Source organism: Platalea leucorodia (genome assembly GCF_965183815.1).
Source record: "Platalea leucorodia genome assembly, chromosome: 6".
In the NCBI taxonomy this organism is placed as follows: Eukaryota; Metazoa; Chordata; class Aves; order Pelecaniformes; family Threskiornithidae; genus Platalea; species Platalea leucorodia.
This window is the reverse complement of record NC_138828.1, coordinates 35,960,409-35,988,115: the sequence shown is the minus strand read 5'-3', so window position 1 is coordinate 35,988,115 and position 27,707 is coordinate 35,960,409. Positions and strand designations below refer to the sequence as shown.

At 40.3% G+C, this 27,707-nt stretch overlaps 1 protein-coding gene across 1 annotated transcript in view; it reads left to right on the top strand.

Moving 5' to 3' along the window:
• Positions 1-531: 531 nt before the first annotated feature.
• The window catches only part of MMRN1 (multimerin 1), a gene marked incomplete at both ends in the record, with an annotated part of 45,041 nt that continues 17,865 nt past the window's right edge, over positions 532-27,707 (top strand). Inside the window, 4 exons of the mRNA XM_082314799.1 lie at positions 532-1,058; positions 17,841-17,960; positions 20,215-20,321; positions 25,781-25,879. Coding sequence (XP_082170925.1) covers positions 532-1,058; positions 17,841-17,960; positions 20,215-20,321; positions 25,781-25,879 — 853 coding nt within the window. The remainder of the gene's footprint in view (positions 1,059-17,840; positions 17,961-20,214; positions 20,322-25,780; positions 25,880-27,707) is intronic.

The following is a 27,707-nucleotide window of genomic DNA, read 5'->3' as shown; positions in this document are numbered from 1 at the left end:
TCAAACACAAAGAGAAGACACAGCAAACTTTCAGCATTATGTAGCACACCAGTTTTGCCAAATCTTTTTTCAATAACAAGGTCACAAGTACGAACCATCCAAAGGGCACATGTGACAAGTCACTTCTGTTCTCTGTACACGGACATGTGAAAGGAAAATTACCTAATAATTTCAGTTTTTATCCCCCAGGATTACTTCACAGTACATATTTTTCCACATTTCTATTGTGCCATTAATCTTTATCCTGTGCCTTCTGCAGAAACTTCTTTTTTCCTCCCACAAAGGCTGCCAGGCTCCCGCTCTCCAAGGGGTCACAGGTTGCAGAGGAATCCACAGAAACAGGAAACCAGGCTTCCTCAGGCAGTTTTGAAACACCAAAACCTGTTTCCTTTCTACAAAAATAAAGCCTGTCAGGGCATCCTCTGGGTAGGCTCACTGTATGAGCAGCAGCTCAGGAGGAGGGAGAAGCTACAGGATTTCTTGCTTGGGAAATACATGTGAGGTAACTTGTAGCTTTTACAAACCAGCAGAATGAAGGAGATAATCTTCTTGCTGCTCCTATTGCACTTACAGAGTGGCAGCATTGGACTTAATACTCCAGGAAAGCTCTGGACCACAGGCCAGGGTGGTGAAACCCAGACAAGTCACTCAGACTTGACTCCATCTCCGACCACAATTGTCGGGTCACCCCATTCTGAGATCCAAGCTGCCGAATCGAGTGCCTCACAGGGACCTCCTTTTGCATCTTCAGGCAAGACTCTGGGAATGGAGGCAGTGAAGAAAACCTCCAATCCTACAACATCTACCCCTGCAAGCCAGTCAAATGGACACAGTGATGGTGACTCTGAGAAAGATAAGATGAAAAGCTCATCCAGCAGCAAAGGGACATCTCTACAGAGCAATGCTAGAGAGGTCCCTCACCAGCAAGAGGTCACTACAAGCCAGGATACAGCTAAAGGGAACAGATCTCTCAAGCAGTCATCCCACAGCACTGGTATCACCAGCACCCAGCAGGATGCCAACTCCAAAGCATCTGGCTTTGAAACTACCAGGGGAAAGTAAGGAAAGTTACATATTTTTTCTTGTCTCCTATGTACTGCTTAGGAATGGTTATTTTCTTGTTCCCAGTGAAATAATTGGCAAAACTTCTAGTAAAATAATTTTCTGAGCTTAAAGAAGACCATCTAAAACAAGCAAAGGACCAAACCTGCAGTATTTACTCAGTCAAAACCATACATCTGTAACAGAGTAAATGCTACAATATTTTATTCCTCGGGGTAGCTATCTCAAAACCAATGGGAAAGTCATTATCACATATGGGTAGAAAAGGACTACAATAGATGCCTCCCTGTTTTATGCACAGTAAACTTTTGTTGTTTTTTTTTTTTTTCTTTCTTTTCTTGTGGGTAAAAGAAATTGCAAATGCACTTTTTCATTTGGAATCTATTAAAAATGATTGTGTTTGTACACTTCTCCACTAAATTAAAAATAAAAGCAATTAAGTGTACAAAATATATCAATGTTTTACAATTTGAAACACCTTATTCTGTGATAAAAACTTATGGAAAGTGGTGTTGCAGGTGAATGTGCATTCAGAACTGTATAACCTAATACGTAGTTGCTATGCATAACAGAGTATATCAAATCGTACTGTCTAGTTTTATACCTCTGGAACACTCAATTATTTTCTTTGTACCCCAATGTCTTCAATTCTCAATGGGGATGTTAATACTGACTTGGGAAATGTTGCAAGGTTCACTTAATTGCTGATATATATTCAGATACTGGTAGAAAATGGAAGACAGAAAGGATTGGTTGTTTTCCATAGTATTTATGGAGAGTGGGCTTTCAGAATATAGATTTCTTCTTTTGCTAGTACTTGTCCAAATGTTAGCATCCAAAAGGAGGAAAAATTCTTGCTTAAATTCACACAAAAGAGAATAAATCACCCCTTAGAAATACTCCTACAATTATCTTGCTACGTGTGGCTGACAGCTAATGTTCCTTCAACTCAAAGAAAAGATTCCCATTGACCTGAGCATGTTTTGGATCATGCAAAAGTGAGATAATGCACAAAGACCCAAAGGAAAGGAATCCTTTGCCTCCGCTTGGAAGAGATACCCCAGTAAGGAGCTGTGTTTCCCAGCTAGCTTTCTGAGCATACTCCTTCAGTTGTGAATGTCATCTGTTACACCACCTTACTACGGTGTTTGGCAGAGTGTCTGAGTTAACCTGAGTTAAATGGGTTCTCGTTACGCATGAGAGCTGATAACTGCATCTCCATTAAAATAGGTCTTAACATATGCTAACCTTAGAGCCTTTAGCTTTCTCAGCTTTTTTCAAGAATAGTATTCCAGTGAAATTAATCTTCAGAAAAACTCTCTGAATCGTCAGGTATTGTTTCTACTTTTTACATAAGATATAAATATAGAAAGCAAAAAATTAGTCTCTGGTGAACAAGGTCTCATGTTTTATTTATCATAATGGGATGTGGTTGCAGCTGCAAAGAGGCAAAATAAGCAAATCTTGTATTGGTTAGCACCTTATTTCATGAGTGGTTGAGGAGCAACCTGCTGTGCAACATGCATAAAGGTCTTCTATTTTTTTTTGAGCCCATTGAGCAAGTTAGCGACAAAGCTAGGATTGCATATGGAAGTTAAGGGAGCGTGTAACAGCATGAAACCCCAACATAAAACAGAATGCTGAATCCCCACTCTCTTAAACTGCTGGGCTACACAGCCTCTCTCTAGCAAATGCCTACAGTTGTAGGTGTGGGTCGATCCTTTTCACATTAAGATTCTTGCATTACAAACCTTGTCTTCCTACCACATACAAGTGTTTTTACAATCAACTAAGGTGTTTTGAGCTTTTCTTCCAGTTTTGCCACTGACGTGGACTGTGACTTAAGTAGGTCACTTCACTATTCTGTCTCCCTTTCCCTATGAATTAGACCTAGATGAATAATAAAGTCTCTTGTGACTCATTTTTTTTCAGTAAAGTCATGAAAAAATGCCCAGTCTAGTGTGCTCAATATTACTGACCACTGCTGTGAAACACCTGGAAAGCTACTGCTACGAAACTATGCATAAGAAAGCAAGCATTTTATTTATTATGTGCAGGTGTTATCCATTTCTAGCATATGTTTTCTTTTTAAAAAAAATTTTGCATCTTTATTGCAAATAAAGTGAAAGAGGTGCTGTAAAACTTGCAATAAAGACATTCAGCTTTCTTTGAGCTTTACTCATTTAATGCCTGAGCACAGCATGAATGAGTCAATAGCAGATTTCGTAGTTGTAAAGTGTACTACCTCTGAGGAAATTTGGAAGCACAATTTGCTTTTTGGTTTTACTTTGAATTAAAGCAACACTTTGGTTATAGTCTGTATTCCAACCTGAATTTTTGAGTGACCTTGTAGGAACTGCATGACTCTCATCCTTTATGGCAACCCATTGTGCTAACATATGTGCAGAGATGCTGATGTTAAGAGAAGGAACAATAAAGAGAGGTTGGTGAGAGACAAGAGGAAGGAAAACAAAAAAAGAATGAGCATTTGTTTTTTAATATATTTATAATTAATTTTTTATAATTAAAATAAACACATATACTTTGTTGGAGAGTCTCCAGGGCTGTCAGATTACCCACAAGGTACAATATATGCCCATTGTACAAGCTTAATTACCCAAATACCCCTTTCTGAAGGAGGTCATGTGCCTTACTGGCTTAATTACAAAGATAATTCCCTCGCTATCTCTACCCTAGATTATCTGAGGATAATATTATGTAAAAATATCACGTACATACTAGAACTAGATTAGAAAAAAGTTCTTCTGGTTCATTCTTTTTTTGCAAAATTCCTGTTAAAATGTCAGAAGAGCACAATTTGGAAATATTTCATGGATTTTCAGAGTCTGCACCTGAAGAATATTTCTGACAACCACCACGTGTGGCAGGCAGGACACACCCAGGTATGGCAGCTAGCATCACCCCAGAGCTCAAATCGCCTGCTGCAGCCATGGTGATGCTGCAGTGCCAAGGTCAAGCTGGGAAGGCAAATCAGTGAGTCAAGATCAGGCTTGGTGTTGGTGACCAGGATAAGACACAGCCCAGTGATCACTGGACAAGTCCACAGTGATGGGGAAAGGTCAAAATTAAGCTAGGATGGCAGCTTGCAGGTCAGGATTGACACAGGTGCAATGTAGCCCTGAGCTGAATTTCACCAGTGCTCCTGAGCCCGTGGGCGGGGTGTATGGGTGGAGACCCCACATCGGGTTGCTCAGGGTGAATAAGACCCACAAGTGCCATCAGGGTCCTGACAAGTTTCTGTTTCATTTTATTGAAATGTGCTATTAGAACTGTCAGAAAAAGTTCATATTTTTTTTCCTACTGAAACAGAACCATATTTGCCAAAGGCCATGACTATTTTAAAAACTCATCTCAGGTTGTCTTTTCAGGTTCCAGCAGAACTTCTGAGGGCAGAGACGTACTGCAAGAGGCAGTCACCTGATGAGGAGTACAGTCAGTAGGGCTAAAGTCTCCAGATTCCAGATTCTGCTGTTAATAAGGCAAAGCTTGGCTTTGAGCCCCTCTATATCACATCCTGATGTGGTATTTTAAGTGCTAAATATTGGGCATATCCTTATGTCTAAAACCACTAAATTCTTCCTTATTCTTCACTGGAATGAAAAAGCAACAAAAGCCTGTTCTTTTGCAGTGAAGTGGAACAATTCTATAACTAACCTTAGAATAGGTACAGAATGACATAATTTGTAGATTCTGTAGCTACCTGTTCTCAAACCATTTCAGAAGAGTGGTTTTTCTGGTGAGGTATCCCCCATTCTGGGAGGACCTGCATCCAAGCTTTCAGAAGGACAAGGAAACTTCATAGGAAGCACAACTGGAATGGCCTGAGCTGAAGGAAATTTACTTTCTTCACTCCTAGTATGAATTTGACTTAAGCTCTGAAATGTAAGGCTTATGTCTCTACAAAAAATATGCATCTTTTTTTTTTTTAATTTCTACCTATCTTCAGATTTTCATGCTATCCATACCAATGAATACAGAAATGCTGGGAACCTAGAGCTGCGCTTCAGCAGCAGAGAGAGAGTTTTTCCAAAGTTCAGTGACATTAAATGTGAGCATCAATTTGGTGTCAAAGAAGAAAACTGATGATACATTCTTTTTCAATTGAGTTCATGCGAGAGACATCTTTTTTAGCCCATGGAGAGAGAATTGCAGTATTTCACCGTGTAAAGCAGCTTAAATAACAGTGGTCCTATGGAGCAAGACTGAGGCTGTCCTGAGACTAGCACACTCATCCTTCCATTCTGAACCCAATTTTATTAATTACTATTCGAGGCAGCTCCTGAATACATGAGACACTCATTCAGGCTGTAAATTAACCACACTGTCTCCACATTATTGGATGGCTCTACATTACTCTTTTCTCTTAGTATGTGTATATTACACATTTTCCAATTATCATGAATCCATTGAGGGTCTTCATAGACTTCCCCTGCCATTACCTTGGGTAGCGGTGAGGTGAGAGTATTTTATTACTAAGCCCAGAAGGGTTTAATAAAGTCGGTACCAGGGACAGGTTTGCTTAGCTGTCACATGTGGTAAGAGTGCTGAAATATTTCATTCTCATGACCAGACCTCTGCATTTCTCCCCGGAAATTGCTTTTGCCTGTATCAGCTCGGTAGAATTTCTAGTGTACTGACAAATTAAAATGAATGGTTAAGCTCAGCAGATGGTTCCAATACACAAGACACGTAGAAACCTGATTTAACTGCCTAGTTAAGGCAAGGTTCACAGTCTCTTTTGATCATGTCACTTTTTAATGGAGCAGAGAGAACAATTCTTAAATTGATTTCTTAAGATTTTGCATCACTGTGCATTTACAATAAATAAAGTCATGCATGGCTTAGGTTTCTGCCTCACTGGGTATATTCCATATGACCTGGAAGGAGGAACCTCTTACACTGGTACTTAGGTTGCCTTGGTGGCTAAGTATCACAGTATGTTTGACAAGCAGTGCTTGCTTTGCCCTCACAATGTTGTATTCCAGGCATGCAGAAGACCTTTGCAATGAGCCCCTCTTCTCCAGCAGCATCTCGAATGTATTTCTGATGTTTGGCTGTAAGCCCACAATCTAATTTTCCTACACATGCTGAACGCAGTATTACTCCCATTGCAGTCCTAAAGACCAAAGCAAATCATTCACCCAAGTGCCAGAATTCACTACTTTATTGCTATTTCATCCACAGAATACACAGGGCAAAGGATATAATTATGCAGTTCCATAATGATGCATGTGGCATGCTACAAAGAAAATGTAACTGTCCAAAGAAAATTTTAATGCCAGTATTTGGAGATTAGTGCTGTCTTCTGCTGAGCACAGAAGTAAAACAGTTAACAGATGACTGAGACTGCTGGTGTGAAGTAGCAAAACACCTTACTGCATTGTGCAGATTAGGTACTACTGCACGCTGTACAGCAGTACCGGCACAGGGCAAGAGCTGCACAAGGTCCATGCGATTCATAGACTTTTTGGTTGTATCAGTGCTATTATACCCCATGCATTGAGGAGATCTTGTCCACTGCTGATGTCCCATGCACAGTATGAATTACAGGGTCTGTCTGCTCCATTGTGGCGGTCACCTTTTAAGCGGTTCCAGTACCTGGGTGGGAAGGAGCCGTTGCGGGAGATGGTTTACCCAGCTTGCACTACCTCCCAGAGAGACCCTATAGGATGTTTTGTCTTTCAGGGAGAGAAGAAATGTAAACACATGTCCATACAATTCTGAACTGTAGGTGATAAAATAATTTTGTAAAACTAGACAAAAATTCAGGAAATAACAAAATCCAAAGTTCCGGTTTTCTGAGACAGCCTTTCAGTAATGACGGCAAGGCAGAGTCATGACAGACTGTTTTCAGTAGCACAGGAAACATAGCACTGGGGGGAAAAAAAATCACATCTCCAGCCAGGTTGCTTTTGAGACACTCACAAGATACTTCTTATAAAAGACAAAACACACCTCAGCATCTTTTTCTCTTAGCTTCCTCAGAGTCTGGTTATAGTTTTCCTGTGATCAGATTCAGATAAGGCACTGCTATACAGGTGACTTCTGAAATTTTTTAATGAATACAAAGGTTTCCACTCATCTCATTACACTAACTACTGCATTAATGCTCATGCTTGTCTTTGCTCTTGCTCTTTGTTTCATCTGTCATGGAAACAGCAAGGATTAGGAACAGACTGGTTTCCATCCCTAGTAATGTCTCTTTACCCTACTTCATAGATTAGGATTACTGTAACAAACTGGACACAGTGTTAGGGTTTACCTCCCAGCCACTGCAAACATTCGACTCTTTGCAGCATTTCATTTAAGGTACACCAGAAACCTCTGCTCAAGTCTGCATAGAAAATATGCATTCTTACAAATCTGAATATAATTAGCATTTTAGAAAACTGACACTAATTCCTATAACAGACGTGGCAAGGAAGAGAACAGCAGTAAGGTGTCCCCATGTGTTCTCCAAAGGCGTTATCTGTGTTGTCAGTTAGAATGCAAGTGTTTCAAAAGACAATTTTTCTGCCACATCCATATGCATCTATTCTGTATTACACTCCTGGTAGGTAACACAATAGGTCATGAGGAAAAGCCTGGGAAAAAATATCACCTTGAATTTCATGGACTTTGGCTGAGAGCCTTTTTGTTCAAGAGCCCCCTAAGAAATCAATCAGTCACAGCGTAAAGATACAGCTCTGCATGAGCAAGTGGCAAATCAGCTACAAAGCAACTGGCAAGGCATTTAACCATTTAATTAAGCTAAATACGAAAAGAGACACCATCTAAAACAACACTATAAACAGATTCAGGAACAACATTCACCCCTGGAATTGGGATGGATCTTCTTTTTTAACATTTTCATTTTGTCACTTATAAAGGCTTTTTTTTTTTTTTTTTATCAGTATTTCTCAAAGTGTAGAAGCCATCAATGACATACTGCGATCTCCTTTTCTGTAGATTAGAAAAGGGCTAACAAACCAGTGAAAACCAGTACCACTGAAGGTCATCTGAGAAGCAGTGACAGTAAACTAGACCACAACTAGCTTAATACATTTTGTACTCTGGGTCAATTAGATGATGGAAAATAAATTTATATTCCAGAGGGGAAAATGCAGAATTAAGACCCTTTTAAAGAGCAGTTTGTCTGGGTTTCCAAATGTGTTTTACTGGATGATTCTCAAAGCAGATTAGTGAATATCTTCTCAAAAGTCTTTAGACTTTAGACTCTATCTTTGGGAAAGTCTGATTATTTTGAAGCGCTCTGAACACAGAGAGGGAGGTAAGGTCTAAAAGAGCGGATCTGGTTCACAACAAGACAACTTTTTAAATGCTAAAATAGATCAGCGAAGCGCTAGATAAGTGGAAATTGTGAATTAGTTTTTGCAGCACAAGGTAGGACACACAATTGGTCACAACAGTAAATAAAAAGTTGGAAGAGACAAAGAAGCTATTCACAGTCCAAGGCTTCAGCACTGTACATACAAAAAAAGGAAATGAATGGTGAGAGTAAAATTTGTGTTTTGTAATAGGCAGGACAAAATGTCAGGACCCTGAATCCTGAAAAAAAACCATTAAACCAACGGTATGACTCCCCCCACCTGATACTTCAGTGTCAACAAGTCAGCTGTTTCTCAGGCTTAAAAACGTATCCTATAACATATTTTACCATTGCATACTATATTATATTGCATATTAAATGTACTTTTCAGAGGCTGTCTGGGTTTTCCATTCCAATCAGCATGTAAAACAGATTTCCCAATTTGGTTTGTTCATGGTCAGTCCCTAGTGAGTACTGAATTTTTATTGCAGCTGCAATTAGTAGATTCATACATTTCAGAACAAAGGAAGCTGATCAGTGACCCTAAAAATATTTTAAAAATTTGATTCAGGTTTGTAATTTCTGTTTGAACTAGATCTTATAATTTCAAAACATGTCTGATGTTCAGATAAAGGTACAGAATTTATCACTAGCATCAAAAAGGTGAGAGGTCTCTGTAGTCACCTAGTGGAGTTCGAAGGAAGTTGCTGAAACCAAAGCCTGGTCTCCCATGCAATAGCAAAAAAAACCCAGTCAGGGTTCTTGCTATCCCTATAATCTGAGTGTTTACATTGTGTCAGTCAACATTATCTTTCCTCATGCAAACTTGGCAGGATGTTTAAAGCAAACTGAAAATATATCACAGCAATGTACTTTTATACAACCTAAATTCAGGGTCTGTACTCTGATCCTTGTATAGAAGTCTTTCAGACTGGGAAAGGTCCTAGCTTAAAAAAGAAACATAGAAGAAATTGATTTCTTCCACACCATGTCATTATATGTTTTTATATATGAATGCACTTAACCTACTGTATTCAGAAGAACAATCCTGTCACCCAAAGGAGATAGATACCGAGGCAAAGACGACAAGTTCACAGAACCATAGGCTCATTCAGGTTGGAAGGGACCCCGGGAGGTCTCTAGGCTGACCTCCTGCTCACAGCAGGGCCAGCTGTGAGATCAGGCCAGGTTGCTCGGGCCTCGATCCAGTCAGGTACTGAGCTCCGTGCTCCGGGCTGGTGCTCGCACAACCTCTCTGGGCCCTGTTCCAGTGCCTGGGTGTCCTCATGGGGAGCAAGTTTCTCATACTTAGTCTGAACCTCTCTTGTTTTAATTTGGGCCTGTTGTCTCTTGTCCTCTGGCCATATATTGCTGGGAAGAGCCTAGATCCAGCTTCTAAATAGCTTCCCTGTAGGGGCTGGGGATGGCTGCTGTTAGGCGCCCTCAAAGGCCTCCCTTCCCCAGCCTGAACAAGCCCCACTCCCTCAGCCTGCCTCACAAGGCATCTGCCAGCTCCAGATGCTTGCAGCAGCTTTCTACATCCCCTTTGCCGAGGTGTAAGGGACAATACAAAATGAAAGAAGGTGTAGAATCGACATTAGTATTTCATAAACTGTCCTGTGAAATACCAATAAACTGCATACAATTTGAATGAGGCACAACCACCAAGCCGTGCACGGACTTTAACGCTGGGTCCTTTTGTATTCCTTCAGCAACACAATAATCTCATTTTCATGATTCAATGATGTTCAGCTGCTCTGATTCAATAGCATTTCTATTAAAAGCCAGGTAATCTAATTTACTCACGGATAAAAATAACTCATTTTCAGATTTAATATGAAAGGGGCAGAACAAAATCTATACCCTTTGTGGCCCAGCTGCCACTGGTGTTCCTGTTGTGCGGCTTTAGGATCACCTGCAAGGACGTGTGCTTACAAGCTAAAGGAAGCGATTGTGTACAGGTATCCCTGATACTCTGCAGCTGGCGTTTTTTGTGAGGGTTGGTTTGGTTTTTTTCTTGTCAGCGTACCCAAAGAACAGTTTAGAGCAGAAATGTGCTGTGGAAGGGCAGTCTCATAAACTTGCACTCATCCTAAGGAAATGATAATTTTTCGATGTTAGTGTGAATTGCGCTTCACTTTTCAGCAACATTGGGTATCACAGTGTCAAGAGGACGGGTTCAAAGCCTGCTGAAGTTAAGCGGAAACATTTCCATTGGGTGTGAACGTATTCAGAACAATCCTGTCATAGCCCCGATAACTCTACCAGCAAGCTCCTTCTTTGGAGTTAAATTTATTTTCTTCTTTTGCTGCCCTCCTTCCTGCAGGCCCTCTGCTCTCCCTAACCATCCCCCGGGAGCTCAGCGGAAGGCGGCGGGGCTCTCCCTGACGGGTGAGCCCCACGAAGCGATGAAGCTCCGCTCCGGGCTGTACCCGAATTTACACGGCCACACCACCCACCCACCCACCGGGCCCCCCCAGCAGGCGTGGGCGGGGTGGCGGGGGCGGACAGGCGCCCACACGGCCCCACGCCTCCCCAGCGCCGCGGGGCGACCGGCGCCTTAACCGCCACCGGCAGCTTCCCGCCTCTGCGGGCAACGGCCGCCACCTGCCGGCCCTGCCCGGCAGCGCCTCACGCCGCCCCGCCGCGCCGCGCCCCACGGCGCCTCACCCCGCCGCCCCTCTCTCCCTCTCCCCGCCGTCGCCTCACGGCGCCCGGCGCTGCCCCGCGGCAGAGCCGCCAGCCGGCTGGGCTTTAGGGCTGGGGGGGAAGTCTCAGCCAGGCGCCGGCTTGCCGGCAGCAGCAGGCAGATGGCGGTGGCTCCCCCTCGGTGGTGGCAGCCCTCGGGGGGCGGCGGGGTGAGCCTCCCGCCGCTTCTCCGGGTAGGGGCGGGCAGCACAGAGCGGGCACCCAGGCTGCCACCAGAGAGGTGGTAAAGCTGAGCATAAGCTCTGCTAATTGCGAATTAGACGAGGGTTTTAATAGTGCTGGCAACACGCCAGCGAGGCAACGGTGGGTCTAAGGGCTCCTGAGCGTTGTCAGGCACGTGTCCCCTGAATCGGAAGCCAGGGATCTACCTACGAGCACATGCTTATACAGCTACTTCAAACCAAGTGGGGTATTTTTCATCATATTAAGTCAAGCCCGGCTTCAGAAACCTGCACAGTAAATTAAGAAACTGTATTTGCTGCTTATGAAAGCTTAAACAAGAATAAGTAAATGACTACGGGTGAGACATTACCTACTATTCATCTCCTAGCCGGGCGTCTCAGGGCAGGTTTCCGTCAGCCACACGGTTTTATTATGTAGACAGGGAAGTTGCTTTTTGCGGGGCATCACATCCCTTTGAAGATGCAAAATGTTGCCCAGTAATTCACGCCGTATACGTACCTTCATATCATGAGGTTGATGTAAATCGCTGAGGATGAGTCAGCTGAACACAGGGAAACACGACAGTAATCTGTTTTACACTCTCGGAAATAAGCTTTTCTCCAGCTGAGGGAAACACCTGTATTATTGGTACCTACTCATGTAGACTGGGCATTGGGCTTCTTGCCATGGACACAGTGCGGGCAGTCCTTGCTTACAATTGCCCCCAAACTACTTCTGTTTCGCAGTTACTGCCAGGCTGCACCCTTTCTATTTTCTGGCCAATTGTAGAAATGAAGAAATGCTTCACAGGAATGTTTTCTCTGTGGAAAAAGAAACAGGACTGGTATAAGCAGAAGAGGAGAAGAAAATTTTTCCAAGAGGGTATTAATGCAAGATCTGAATAAGCTGTACGGGACACGTAGGATCCCAAAAGCTAAAGACAGGCTTAAAGGCACCATCTGGGTCCCACTAATGCCCTGCTGGTTGTAGGTGCTTTGCTCCAGCCGCACAGGCAGGCTCCACGCTACTCAGGACTTGATATTTGCAATGGCCATAAAACCCAGAGGACTCAGGCCTGCCAAGGCTGCAGTGTAAACATGCTTATTGGTTGCAAAAGAAACAAATGCTGCTCTTCGTACTACGCCCTGCTTCTCAGATACGGTCAAACCGCACTTGATGCAAAGTTGGGGTAGCAGTATTTTGATTCGAGCTGGAAATACTGCTGCAAATATCACAAGCAAAGAGGTTATTCCAGAGGCCTGAGGACTCTCCCACACCTTGCTACCAGTGAGTTTTCCTGGCCAATACATGCAAGAGGACGATGAAATCTGTCACATGGGCTTTATGCCAGTTGGGGCTTGTATTGCTCTCTCCAGGCTGGATTTCTGTTCTACGTTGCGAGGATTTTGTTTTGTTTTTAAATAGAGCTTTCCTGATTGAAATCAGGCTCAATGAAAAAAAACCGCCAGGCTCCTGCAGCTCTCAACAAAATCTGCATGTTAGAAGCCTGTGTTGCTGATCTGGAATATATTATTCCATGGAGGGTAAAGAGGATTTTCAGGTTTAAAGTCCTGTTATGCAAATCAGTTGTCTTCTGTTCTGCCTCTGCATTAACACAGCCTGTCATAGTTCTTCTGCCACGCTTCATCTTCTATTTCCAAATCTACATTTTTTCAGACAATTCGATTTCAAAATTATATTTACATTCTTAACATCTCTTAATGAGCTTATTTCATTGGTAGCGTAAACCTAATTATGAGTCACACCAGGGGCTCTTTTGCTGTGAATATTTCCTCCAATTTAGCCTGATCAAAGATTGCTGGGCCATGCGAGAGCTACAGCTTCAGACATTGCACTCATGTAGCTTAAGCATGAGTTAAATATTTTAAATAGAAACAATCTGCTCAAGTTGAGTTAAATTTTTGGTAGAGACCAGAGACTGAGTTCAGAGTATCTTTAAAAACCAAGAGCAGTCTTTAACTGATACATTTGGGATGTATTGTACCATGTTTTCCTTTGCAGGGCATCTGCAAATGGGGAAGGTCCAATAGCTGTTACCTTGAAGCTAGCCACCCTCAATAATAATGATAATTAGTTGATTTACATTATGAATTTTTAAAAGTAGATTTTTTTTTTTAACTGAACTTTCTGTATTCCAGGCTTTCGTGTATTTTACAACTACTTTTTATGCCTGTTTTCATTGTTTTATCTTTTCCTTGATCACATTTGCTCAGATGTAAAATGGAATTCAATTACCAGCAATTATACCCCAACCGTATGCACCGCAGAAAACGTTGTCACTGAGAGCGCTGCTTTATGTCTTCTACTTAATCCCTTTCTCTGGTGAGCTGTCAGGTCTGCATGCAAGGGCAGAGCAGAGGCTGGGGAGCCACAAGCTCAAGGCCTAACCTCACCGCTGGCTCATTGTACCCCAGATTTTAAAATCTGACTCCTGTATTTGGGCTCTTGATTTGCAGAGGTGACAAGCGTAGCAGCCAGCTGCCCAAGGTGTTAGCTCTCAGTTCCTCACTTTCCAGACAGGTAACTTGCAACAGTAACAGAGGTGTGGTACTGCATAACTGCTTGAGGTGGTATTATCACTTCAGAGGTCTTCTCGTCAGACTTGATATATCATCAGTTAACTGCTGAGAGTTATTCAGGAATTTAGATGTTTACATTCTCTATATCAAGTTTAAATCATAAATAAATCATAAGCAAACCACCATGCTTAGTCAGAGCTCCTCCTCAATAGACCCCTGTCAGTCTGGCCCAGTATCACTTTTTGCATTTATTAAGAAATGTTTAGTATCCCACTCATATGCTGAGGGTTGTTTTGTTTTTGTTTTTTTTTTAATCTCTGTGCTGCACTTCAGAGAAAAATACAGTTTTTAATCTTGGGTATGAATATGCAGAACCTTCACTACAGTTGTGAAATGGAAGACACCTCATGCCTGTAGTGAGAAAGGAGCTCAGCGGTAGACCCCTAGGCAACCTAACTAGCCCTGACCAGCCTCACCTGAAACCTCCACCCACACTCATGGGCCAGGGGTTCCCTTTAAGCCCAGGCTTGAGCCTGTTCTCCCCATAAAGGTTCTTGTCTCTAGCAGTCCTCTTGGACCTGACTTGTTACTTAGTCTGCCTGCTATTTGCTGAGCTGCTAATGGATCTGTTCCTGTTATCCTACTGCTGCTTGCCTGTCTCAGGTGCTGTGGTACTGCATGCTGCTGGTGAGGTCAGTGCCTTGCTTGTGTGGTTGTCCCTCTCCTCCTGGCTCATCTTCTGTTAGGGAGAAACCCTGCTTTTGCAGCTCTCTAATGCTCAGCAAGGAAGGCCCTTAGAAGAGCTGTCTGCCTGGTTGTGCTTGTAAGGGAGCTCAATGCCCTGCCATGTCCTGCTCCTGCTGAACATTTGGCAAGAGGGGGTGCCTATCCTCCCTTGGTGCTGCAGAGGTGTGCTGGAAGGGATAGAGCTACAAGCTGTCTCTTTGGCTAACTGTTGGCAATATTTAATTGCAAATATCATTATTATTTAGTTACTACTGCTAGTCCCTATGTGAGACAGAAGACTGTAAAGGACCCATATGTCTCAACCGGAGGGGTGGTGTAAGTAACTTAATGATCCCTCTGCAAAACTTAAAAGACTAGAGTCTCCTTTTGATTCTGCTAATTTTATATGTCTCAAACTTGTATAGAGGTGCTTCTGGCTTCCACAGAGGTAGTGAGAAGAGTACCTAATCTTTAAGCTTATGCTTGAGAGCTGCATTTAATTTTTAGCAAATATTTATTCATGGAGTCTCTAATTTATACACACATACAAAAGGCTACAGCTAGAGGAGATGGAACATAAAGGAAGCATCAAACAAAAGCACAGGCTTTTTATACGCAATTAAAAGGAAATATTATCCTAATGAAAACTCTCAAGGAAGTGGAGAGTGAGTAAAATCAGATCAAAGAGACTCAATAAAAATCCATTTTATATGTAACATATTATTCAGCAATTAAACAGTATGTGTTGTGTGAGGGAGCACCACCATACTGGCAGCAGAAATACTGAGAGGTTCAGTCTGTTGGCCTTAGCATCTTGCTTCCTAGCTTATCCTGATGTTTTCTCAGGAATCATTTTACAAGTAAAGCACTACTGAATTTAATATGAGTGCATTGGTAGGATCTCAGTAGACAAAAGCGATCACTTAAGGACAGACGCTGATGCTATTTTGTGTTTTGTGCCATTCTTGTTTGAAGCAGTGTAAATCTGTACTAATGCCACTTAAGTAAACGGAACTAATCTGATCTTAATTGTATTTTGATTTCCACTGTAAGGAGGCCATAGCAAGATACTGATTTCAGGGATAAATATATATTTCCTTACTGGATTATGAAACACTAACAGAACTACTACAACCAGAAGCAAAGGTTAGCAGCAAAACATGACCCAGGAAGATGAACTTTAAGTTCTCATACACAAATATTGGTACGGAAGTACTTGCAAATTCACCACCCCTACAACTGAAACAATGTTTTGTCACTAACTTGCCAAGTCAAAAACAAAATATGTTTCAGCTGGACAAGGGAGTAATGTATGACCCTGAGAAAGGCTGTACTAAGTTAGGGGAGTAGGGGGGGAAATCACTACTAGACCAAGCATTTGTTCTACCAGCAGAAATCCAATAATACTTTCTTTAGGATGCTTTTCAATCTGCAGCTGGGGGACTTCATGAGACAGATTATAGCTACAACTTTGTTTAAAAAACAAACAAACGAACGAACAAACCCCAAACCAACAACACCCAAATGGCATGTTCCTCCATGAAATAATTTAACTGCTTTTTAAAATCCATTTTGGCTCCCAAACTTTCAAATCCGGCACAGTCTATGTTTGTGGAAACACCACCCTGACTCCTTTTTTTTTTTTTTTTTTTTTTTCTTTTCCCTTTTAAGTTTAAACCTGTTTTGTTTTGATGTCTCTTTGTAATAACAAAACCAACTGAATAATGAATGCCATGAATTCCCATCCCTCCTGCTCTTCATCTTCTATTTGTATCGCTCTTTTCACCTCTCTTTAGGAGATAGGAATGAACGTGAATTCTGTATTCAAACTGTGGACTAACCATAAACTCATATACAGCAACAAGCAATTGACATACTGAAACAGTGGTGATTTCTGGTTGTTCTCTAGTCCTTCCCTAATAATTCATGTATTTAATTCATTAGTTTAGTTAATGCAAAATACTAAATTGGCATATTCAAAGAGCTAATCACAACGACTCCAAGATCTTTTTCCTGGTGATAGATAATTTAGGTGGTCGTGCTGTCTGTATAAGGCTGTCTTTATTTGTGCCTGACTCTGCATTACAAGATTCTTTTCTGACACTTACTGGTTGGAAATTCAGTATCATAAGATTTCCACACTTCTTCATGATCAGCTTTAGGTTTACTACATAAAATTATTTTGTTTAGCTTTGTATAACTCTGTCATCTCCCTATTCACCTACTTTCCCCTTCATTAATGAACATAATGTCTATTACAGATTCATGTGGGATTCTACTGATAAACTGTTTCCTGAGAAAGCTAACTAGTCTTTCACCTCTCTGATTTAATATCTTATTAATCTATAACAGGATCTATCCTCTTACTATGTGACAGATTCTTTTTTCCCCCCTCTAATAGCTTTTGGTGAGTAACCTTGCCAAAAGCCTCTGAAAATCACCCCTTTACCTACCTGCTTCTGACTCAAAGAATGCCAATAGATTCCTGAGGCATGATTTCCCTGTAGAAATCTGTCCTGAGCCATTATTTGGTTTGTAATTTCTACTTAATATTCTGTTCTCAGCTGGTAGCTCTTACCAAGTCACCTGGTTTCAAAATCTGATTTAACAGTTTGTGGTTTTTTGCAACTGCCTTAGAATCCTTTTTTAAAAAAACCAAACCTGGCCTTGCACTCACCAGCTCCTACGTCCTGTACTGCAGTGATCAAGAGTTTGATCATTTCGTATGTGACTTCCCTCTCTGGGTGGGTAGCCAGTGGCACAGGCAAGTGTGGAGCTATGGCACCTTATTGCTGTGTGTGGCTTTGACCTCAAAGTGCACTGCAAAACACAGTCTATATGTACTCACAGTATTGCCAGGGAAAGGGAGGAAGAGTAGAAATCTCAATGCATAAAGCGAATGATATGGGTGGTTAAAAACCTTACTAAACAATCCTTTGAATAAACAGTTTCTATAATCTGAAGTACAGATGTATTTTAAGACCTGTCATTACTGCAGTCTAGAAGAGCTTCTTTGTACCTGGTGATCCACAAACTTTTACAAAGAAAAATTTAGATTTGCCATGTAAATATATGTAGAGATGAAAAAAGGATTGTCTGTTTGCTTTGTTGTTAATGGGTAGCTGAAGCACAAAGATTAAGTAATTGCCCAAGACTATACTGGCAGTCTGAGAGAAACCAAACTTAATTTTCATAACTTAGTCCTATCCCTACATTATGGGTTTAACTTTCCCCTTTAAATATCATATATCATCATATTGTGGAAAATGTTATTTGTACTTTTAATTATATTTACCTTCTGTCTCTTACAGGAACTGGTGTGCTTATGTTCATACCAGACTTTTACCTACAGTAGTAGAGGACAACCTGGAAACTTTCTCATCAGGCAGAGCGAAGCCTTGCACTTGGCATCTTGGATCCTGTGTTCAGAGGTGTGTAGAACTAGGAAGAAAGAGTACTTGCAAGTACTTTAATTATCACCAGCTGAATAATTAATACAACCATGACTTTAGAAATGAAAACTAAAACAGGAGGGAGCAGACGAGCACGTTTCCAGGTCTCATCTTAACATGTCCCTATAGCAAGTGTAAAAGCTCATGACTTGGCATGCCTTCACTCTGGCACCCTCTGATCAATTCAAAGTCTTCAAGTAAGCCCGCTGCCTGCTCCCCTCTTCCAGAGTACTACAAGGAAAGGTGCACATGTACAAAGCTTTAAAGCACAAGTGGGGAAGAAAATCCTTTCTGTGAAGTTTTCCAAGCTTGTGCTTTGTTGGAGCAAAAGGCTTCCCCTGAGAAGCATCAATACTTTTGTTATTATCTCTCTGCTGGGTGCTTCTTTCTGGCACAGCTTTGGTCAGGCAGTGAACCTAGAAAAGTAATTGGCCTGGATACAACTTGTAAATAACGACTCTGTTAAATATATTCAAATTGTCCTTTGTGCTTTGGGTGCTTCATTGTATTCTCCAGACATTAGATTTCAGTAGTAAATGAAATTGGGTTTTAGTGCACAGGCCTGGAAAATGGCAAACTGAAACAGCACCAACAAAACAGAGGTTATAACATATTTTTCTCTTGAAAAATTTCAAAAGCCTCTTACAAGTGAGTTTGACTGTTCTGAGACTTGTCCTCTAGGTGGTATGGCAGAACATGCTTAAATCTTTGAGGTGAAACTGGGAATAGAGTATCCTTAGGATTTGGTGTCTCTGAAATATGGTTGATTGTATTGCAAAACTGTGGAATATGGACCCTGTGGTTGAAATATTGCCTTTTTTTTTTCTAATTCAATCTAGAAGATTCACAATAACTCTAATTTCTTTTTTGTAGGAAAATTAGCTCCTTGTGCTGCTCCTGTAAATAAGTCTCTACTATATACACTTCTGAGGCTTGCCTATGTGGAGAGTTATTTTTGAAATAGCTATTCCTGATTAACTCCTTTCATGGACACTTCATTTTTATGAGTGCTTTCAGGAATGGATTATGCTAATGCAGAACAAGGTAGTTTTATCATAAAATAAGACCATCCATACAGCAAAATAACTGAGAACTCTTGATTTCAGTTCACCTTACTCTTTATTGAGTTCTTGCTGCTGAAAAAGCCATTTCTCAGAGGCAAAGCAGGTTGGGGACACATGCAAAGCTCCCGCCAGCTGCTATGAATTTTAATATATATAATATTACATCCCTTGTGAAGGGGTGACAAGATTAACTACAGTGTAAAACAAGGTGGCATTTTTTAGTTTATTGGGAGGATATTTTTTGGTCTGACAGACTTCAAATTTGTCCCCCTTTCTGGAGTGATTTAGACAAGGATTTTGTGTCCAAAACAGTTCTGTAACCATTTTATCATTGTATTTTCTGATATTTGAGGTGTTATTCATGCTGGTGTTTAGCAACTAGCAGAACTGTGTGATATTCTTTTTATCAAAACTTTGTATTTAACATATTAAGAGGCAACTAGACTTGCTGTAGGTAGTTTCTTCTGTATGCCCTACTGCATTCATTCTGAACTGACTTCTCTGAAGTTAAGAAAGCTAAAAGAAGTGGTGCGGTAGCCAGGACATGCAGAATGTGTTGAACACAAAGAAAATTGCTGCTGCCTCTGCAGTTGCATACTGTAACAGTAATAACTGAGGCATCACAATTACATAGCCATACCCTCCTTACATCGACTTCAAGAGTGGAAATTTTCACGCTTTATCGGATTAATGTTGGTATAATCTTGTTTAAAATAATCAGAATGGAAGGCTTCCAGTGTGCACTAAATGTGAACTGATGTGGCATAAATTAATTGTGAATGCTTTTTTTCACTGATTTCAAACAAAATGGTATTTCACAATTGTATTTTTGGCTCACTCTGTCCAGTTTAGTAGATATTAATTGTAATATCTTCCATAAAAGTTAGCAGTATTTGACTCCTGAATAAGATATTCAGAGAAGAAGTCTGACAGCACTAAATAGACATCAGTCGGGTTCCTTTAAAATCCATGCAGGTGATCTGAAGGCTGCAATACTGAAACTATGATTGCTGTTGAAACACCAAACCCTGGTTAGGCTTCATTTTCACTTGCAAGCAGTTAATGAAAGGATACATTTTACATGTAAGATAACATAACGTAGTTATACAGGTATCCTACAACTCCTGTTTGGTCACCTAAAATAGGTTTAAAATGTTCTTGTTTTGTAGGTCCCAGACAACAACACACCAGGCCTACAGAATCAAACATAAAATAGTAACTTCGCTTGTGTGGAAGTGCTGTCCTGGGTACAGTGGGCAAAACTGCCAACCCAAAGGTAAGTAGAGTTGTAAGGATTTGAAATTATTCACTTCAACAAAAGAAAACAATGCAATCTGATTGGCAAGCAAATGGCTCTGCTGAAAATCAATACAGTCCTTCCTGTTAATTTAAAACCAGGAAAAATGCACAGTAAAGTAAAATGCTGTGAGATGTTGCCTCTTCCCTGCACATGAATTTCCAGAGTAGCTAAGCAGAATGTCCTTTCCTCTCTTCCACTCCAAATAAAACTCATAAAATCTTCAGCCTTATTCCATTTTGCTAAACTATGAAGTTTGCATTCAGTGTGTCTCTACTTTTGACCTTTTAGTTGTTGAGTATTGCAGTACTGGGGATATTAAATCCAGGTCCTCTATTGAATACTTGCTGTAAAATTCATCTACAGCACTGTGACTCTTTTGGCTTTCAGTTTCAGGCTCTAAGAATATATTTTAGACATGATAAAATAATGTATCAACTTTTTCCCTCTGAATTGAGTGGGACTTTTGTTGTTTATTTCAGCAATGACTGAATTTTACTAGGTATTACACATGATCCCTGTATAATTGTGCCCTTTTGTGACAGAAGAGAGTGTTTTACCTCTGCCCTGGTGATCAAACATATGGCAACGTACTGTAGTTTAACATCTGTATAATAGCTATTTCTTTGCTGCTGGCCTTAAACAAGCAGCCCTTGAAAATAAGATATGGCATCAGCATACATATTTTAAATGAATGAATATTACAAGAAAGGCCATTAGATGTGGTAGGGAATTCAATCAGCAGTGGTAAAGTAGAGGCTGTGATTAAAAATTAATGTAGAGGAATGAAGAGAAATCACTGTTATTCACATCCAGGAGGGAAATTTCAATGCTGAAGAGCCAGAACCTCAGCAGACACAGAATTTTCTTCTGTGCAGGTGAGCGTGGAGTCAGATATTAATGCGGGACACAGTCAGCAAGGCTGTCCAGTGAGCATGGATCAGATGTTTTAAAGGTTTGCTTTTAAAAAATGCAAACATTAGCAAAAATAGATTAAAAAATTATTATTGAAGGGGGAGGCTACAGTTGATAAAATTGAAATGGCACCAAAACAAGAGGGAAGCATTGACCGGGGAAAAAAAGACGTATAACTCAATGTGTAGTGGCATCTGTGTAAAAATAAGAATAAAGGAAAATGTGAAGTGTTACAGGAGCAGGTTTGAAGTTGCATCTCCTGGGTTCTATTTTCAAACCTCTTCTGGCTTGCTGAATAACTTGGGCAAGCCACTTATAATCTGCATACCCAAGTTTACCCATCTAGAAAATTGAGATGACACTTATCTCACAGGGGCACTGGGATATTTAATTAATTAATGCTTGTATGAAGCGCTTAAAGAGATTGGGATGAAAGGTGTTATGTCAGAAAGGCTCTTCTTCCCTGCTTCTGGAATCCTGCCTCCCATGAGGAGCAGACCACCAGCACAAGCCCTGCCTGTATTATTCAATTCCCACGAAGGGATGTCAGCTAATGAACTTGAACAGTTGGGAGCCCGATAGCCTTGTCTTCAGGCACTCCGTTTTTACAACGGCAGGGGGAGAGACAATGTAAGCTCTGACTGGGGCTCCCCAGAGTCGCTGAGTGCTCTGCTTGGCCTCTCTGCACTTGATCTGCTCAACAACAGAACTGTTATTGAAGGGTTTCTGTGCCAAGGGAACCGGGGTATTCCGACAATATGTTTTAGATCCTGGGAAGGCACTGTTAGTGTGATGTCGGTTGCTTGTAGCAAATGCTAATTCAAAACGCCTTCTGGTTTAGCTTCTCTCTCAAACCAAGTGAAATCATACATAACTCTTTCAGTCTGATAGTCTAGGCAGGAGGAAACACTTGTCACCATCTGATAGTTATTACTAGACATCTGTAAACCATATTTGGTAGCCTCATTGTAACTGCTTGGTTACAGATACTTCTCAGGGTAATGTGGTAGTGACTGAGACAGAAGAGCCTCTGGGAAGAGAAGTGTTCAGATCACTATTTCTAACTTTACCTCCTACGTGGCAACACACGGCCAAATTGGATAGGACATGGATCCTAGTCCAGCATGGACAATGCAATTTAGAAGAAACTTTTTAAGAAGGGAAAAATGTAGATGTAATTTCTTATAAGTCTCATGAAACAGTGCAATATGGTCAATTGAACAAATAAAATATCATTATTTTGATTTGGGAATATCAAATGCTTAACTGGGAGCAAAACTGCTAAAATGAAAGGGCTTGTAAGTTCTGAGTTGCAAAGTTCATGATGTCATTGTTACTAAACCCAGCTTTATTTTAACTTTTCATCCTTAAGCTGGAGAAAAAAAAATGTGTGTGTAGTAATGTCTGAGCGGAAGAAATCCCAGTTTGCTCATGCACATGTGGTCCCTGAACACTATATTATGTGTCACAAATGATTTCAAGAACTGGAAGATGCATCTTCAAATGTAGATCATGCTGTGTTTAAGTTCAGCTTTGCTGTTGGAGTGAGGCTGAGGTGACTTAATGTATATGAATTCATTTCCATCTGCCCTGGCTGTGGTTTAGAGCAAAGAGCTGGCTCTCAGAGTTGCTGACAATGCCATAGCCATGGTTAGCACTGTATTCCCTCGCATGGTAGTGATGTCATTTCTCCAGCAGGTGGCTGTAAAATGTTCTGCACAGGAGCGAGCGCTATCCTCTCCGTGGGGTGAGCTGCAGACACAAAAGGTAGCAATTCACCTTGAAACACAGGGAATGGGAGGAAACTACCAAACTCCCCACAGGGATTCCCCTTCAGCTGCTCCTGCTTCATCAAAAATATATTGAGAGAAAAAGACCCAATTTCCATATTTCTAATATTCCCTGAAATCATTTTGTATGCTGTGTTTAAAAATACATGGGACAATAAATTATACATCTAGGCCAATATATTCAATGATAGGAGCCTAATGTTGGATTCCTATGTGCGTTACCTGATATTCAGAAGTGCTGAGGACCCTGAAGCTCCTTGAGGAACTGCAAGTGCTCTTCATTGCTCAGCATTTTGAAATGTTGCTTTTTTTCTTATTGTAAATGGCACCTGTAAGGTGGGTCTAGAAGTCTAATTTTTACTTTATATTTTATCTTTTTAGCTTAAACTGAACATAGCATATCCAATTTTTAAAAGGTCTCAAAGGCAAGTCATTTGATGGCTATTTCTAATCTAAGGAGTATATGTATTACAGTTTGTCTGGTGCTCCCATCACATCTGCTGCTGTTCAGCATCTAGGATGGGGAATCTCAGCTGTGGGACCAAGGAGCACATAAGACTTAATCACCATGTGATGTGTCAGAGTGGTTCTTTTGGAAAAGGACTGAACCACACTGGAAGGATGATGTAGGAGAAGCTATATTGCCAGTGACTCTTCTGAATTTGTTTCACAAATGAAAACCCTGAATTTCTAATGCTGCCTGAGAAGTACCTTTCTATCTGTATCTACCTATACAGTGATGAAATTTAGTAACTGTACAATATGAGATATTGTCTCTGGGTGAGTTTTTTGTGTGTGCACATCACTGGCTACAGTCCTCGCTGCTTTTAGAAGCAGTATAATGCACTATTGTGTTGCTCCATTACTGGTTTGCTCCGACAGAGTGAGATCTGTGTCCTGGGTCTTACAGGCATTAAGTTAACTGAACAGTTTAAAGTATTAGTAAAACAAGCATACAGTGATAAATATATATATCCTTGAAACTCTAAAAGTGACTAAAACTGTAAGGGTTTGGGTATTCCACAATGTGAAGCTGTGAATGGGGCAGTTGATTTAATAGGGAAGATGAAAGATAAGATGGATAGTATAAAAAAAAAAATAAAAATCTGGTGTCTATAGCTCTAACAGTGGCAGTGAATACATTTAGAGCAACAGAAAGATCGGTAAATGAAAGAATAGGACATCGATCAGCTGGTCTTTATCACAGGCAAGTAACTGACTCCCTTGTCATAGATTATATCATCACATCACTACTGGATAAATCCTGTGTAATGAATTGGGCTGAATGAAAGTATTTAACTCCTGTCAATAACCATGCCACAGAAAGATAACAGAAGCTATTGAAATTGTAACTATTTGAGAATTTTGTGTTTCTTATCAGCCAATTACAATAAATTCTAGGAAACTTTCAGTCCATATGATAATTTCCTTTGAGTTCTTGTCCGAATTGTTACTTTCTTCTCCTCCCCCTTAATTTACAACCTCAAACACCTTATCCCTAAATGTATTCTATTGATCCTCATATATACTGCCAAGAGGGTGATGAAACATAGGGAGTTTCTTGATTCAGCATTTTATTCTATTTCCTTGGAAACTCACATTATAGCCATACTAGGTTTTAATACTTGAACTGGAAAATAATGTCGCCATACCCAAGTTATTCTGCTTGTACTGTACTAAAGACTGGAAATTGCATCAGTGCCACATAAGTGGCATTCCTTAGATGTGCTCCAGCTGGAACAACATCCACTTCAAAATGCTCCATGAATTGAGCAAGCATATAAAAATTGGTATGAATTTACACTAGCAAATTTACAACCTAGTTTGTACTTATTTCATTTTTTTAAACAAATGAAAATGACACCATTAAGCCTAATGGCTAGAGAAGTAAGTCAGGAAGGTGGAAATCTCAGTTCAGTTCCCAGCTATCCTATCAGTTGTTCCCTACTTTTTGTGAGTGAAGGCACTTTACTCTTCTGGACCTCAGTTTCCCCAACTATAATATTGAAATAATAATAATGTTAGTCTAGCTTTTTGCAAATTGCTTTGGTATCTTTGGGCTGAGATGTCAAATAAGCATAGAAAATCTCATCTGCTATGACCAGAGAAAATATTTACAAACTTATCACCTTCGTGAAGTTTTCTAATGTATGTTTCAGTTGCAAATATCAGATGATATTTGTTGGAATTTGGAATTTGATTATGTTTTGAAATGGGTTTTATTTTTTTTGAGTGCTGCAACAAGGTAATATCACTATTGCCTTTAGTGGGAAGATATCCATGGTTGAAGATTTGTGTAACCTGTCAAAAAAAACATAAAATCAGTTACAACAAACCTGACTGATTTTGTAGCTATGAAAAAACCTAATTAATTTTACAGCTGACAGTCTCTATATTGTCTTTGTACTGCTGTTTCATATTGATCTAAAATGCTGCTCTAGAATTTTTAGCCCTGGAGATCTCAAAATTCTGTTCATTATAGGGCAAGTTTTGACACTTTAGTATTAACACCAACCCCTGCCAATCTCAGGAAGCCATTTATAAAGCCATTCACTGTCTTCATCAGTGTGGTCCCACACTGTTGTAGATGGACTAAACAGATAACAAGTACCACTGCAGATGATTAGGCTTTGGTAAAGCTGGTATAGAATAGAGAGAGAAAGCAATTGTTGTGGAATCCCGATTGTCACATTCCGTGTTGCACTCACATCCTTTCCTTTTTCTCTCTTTTAGCTCAAGAACAACAGTCACTTATACACAGCAACCAGGCTGAAAGCAGCAGAACTATCAGTGAGAGGATGCCGGGGGCTCCTCAGGACCTCAGTGGGCCAGGTCAGCTGTTACAATTACTATCACCTCTAGCCCAATCACTGACCATCTGACTCGCTAAGATCACTGCAAAAACAATTTGAGAAAAATCCCTGTTTGCTGAAGGGATCTGAATGAACCATTAGGGTTTCTAGTAGTCATGGTTCAGCAGCATGCTTCTCTGATAAAGACAGGCAGAAAAAAAATTAATTTAAAGGTACTAGTAGCTTAATATTTATAGCATCTTGTGACTAAACTGAAACTAGGAAAGTAATTCTGTGTAGAAATATTTAAACTATTATATTACTGAGTAAAACAGAATCTAGGAGTAGTATAGACCAGCATTGGTCATAAAATAAAATGTAGTGATGTTAATTTTATTATCTGAATACATTATTATTGTTATATATTTTCTTATAAAAATTGGTGCTTTATTCAAAATCAGTACAATGATGCTTCAAACCTCAGCAAGGGCAGCTTAGGTGTGTTTCAAGCTACTCCATCTAGGCTGATCAAATAGCTAAGCAACATAGGGAGAGTTTACATCTTTATACCACAGATGTTTGAGACCGTTTCTTATTACACTATTCATTTGCTCACTACTGTGTTTACTTCAACCTATCTAGGCTGTAAGCTTTTGGAACATAATGTCAGTGTTTTCTTGCAAGGGTATGTACAGACCTCAGTATTGTATGAGCTAGTTAGTGACAATGATGCTTGTATTCAAATAGTGATCTACATTGAGAAGTTACCTTGGGTAACTACTGCATGAGAAGCTTCTCCATCTCTTAGTCTCTAGAATTGTTGGGCGTGCTCACTTCCCTTTGTATTTATTTTCCTTTACCATCTGTATGATTTAAAGTTTACCAGCACAAATGTTCCAGAAAATTAATTTCATAGTTGCCTGCAGAAGTATTCATGGGAACGGAATTTTATTCATGCCAGGCGTGTTTGCACTCACTAAACTGGGAGCAGAAACAATCATGTTTTATCAGATCATTCCAATTAACCATTAATTCAAATATTAAGTGTTCACTATAAAGAAACATGAAAAGGTATTCAGGATTTAGAGGTATTCAAGTAGTTGACAGACTATACTGTATTCCAGTCTGTACCACCTGAAGGCATATATGCCTTTGAGGGTATAGAGATGTTGGTAATGCAGAATTATTTAGAAAGTCTGTGTACTCAGAGAACTGCCAACAATCAGCATAATGTGTTTAAATAACAACAAAAGAAATATGTGAAACATACTTGAATAAGGAAGCTGTTTGAAAAACTTATTCTCTGCTTGTGATATACTCCCCAGCAGTGCGTGAGACTGTATTTGTCAGGTAAATTCTTGGTGGCAAATTATATGCAAGTTATTTGGCAGCATTCTCTACATACTGTCAAATGAGCTTGTAGTTTACATGGTGAGGAGCCAGAAGATGGACACGATGTGAAAGACAGTGTAAAGGAGGCATGTTCCTTGAACTTTCCTACTACCTCCCTTTTCTTTTGAATCTGTTGATGTCTCGGTTATGGATGTCTATATTGGCTTTTTGTATAATCATCAGCTGTTACACACCATGGTGTTATTGTCACTCACACAGTTGGCTTATATCTGAAAAAAATGTATGGAACCAAATAAATAAGGCAAGTTATGTTCTCAGGTCTGTATGCTGCAGTTGTCAATACACTGTTCTGTAGCTGGGATGTTCATGCATGCTGGGAGAACAGGATGTCAACATCCAGTCTGCCACAGGGTTTTATGGAGATAGTACACATGTATGTGCTTATGTCCATACACGTGTTTTACTTTAAACCATGATAGACAAATAGAAAAATTAGAAAGCATAGGCAGGAGAGG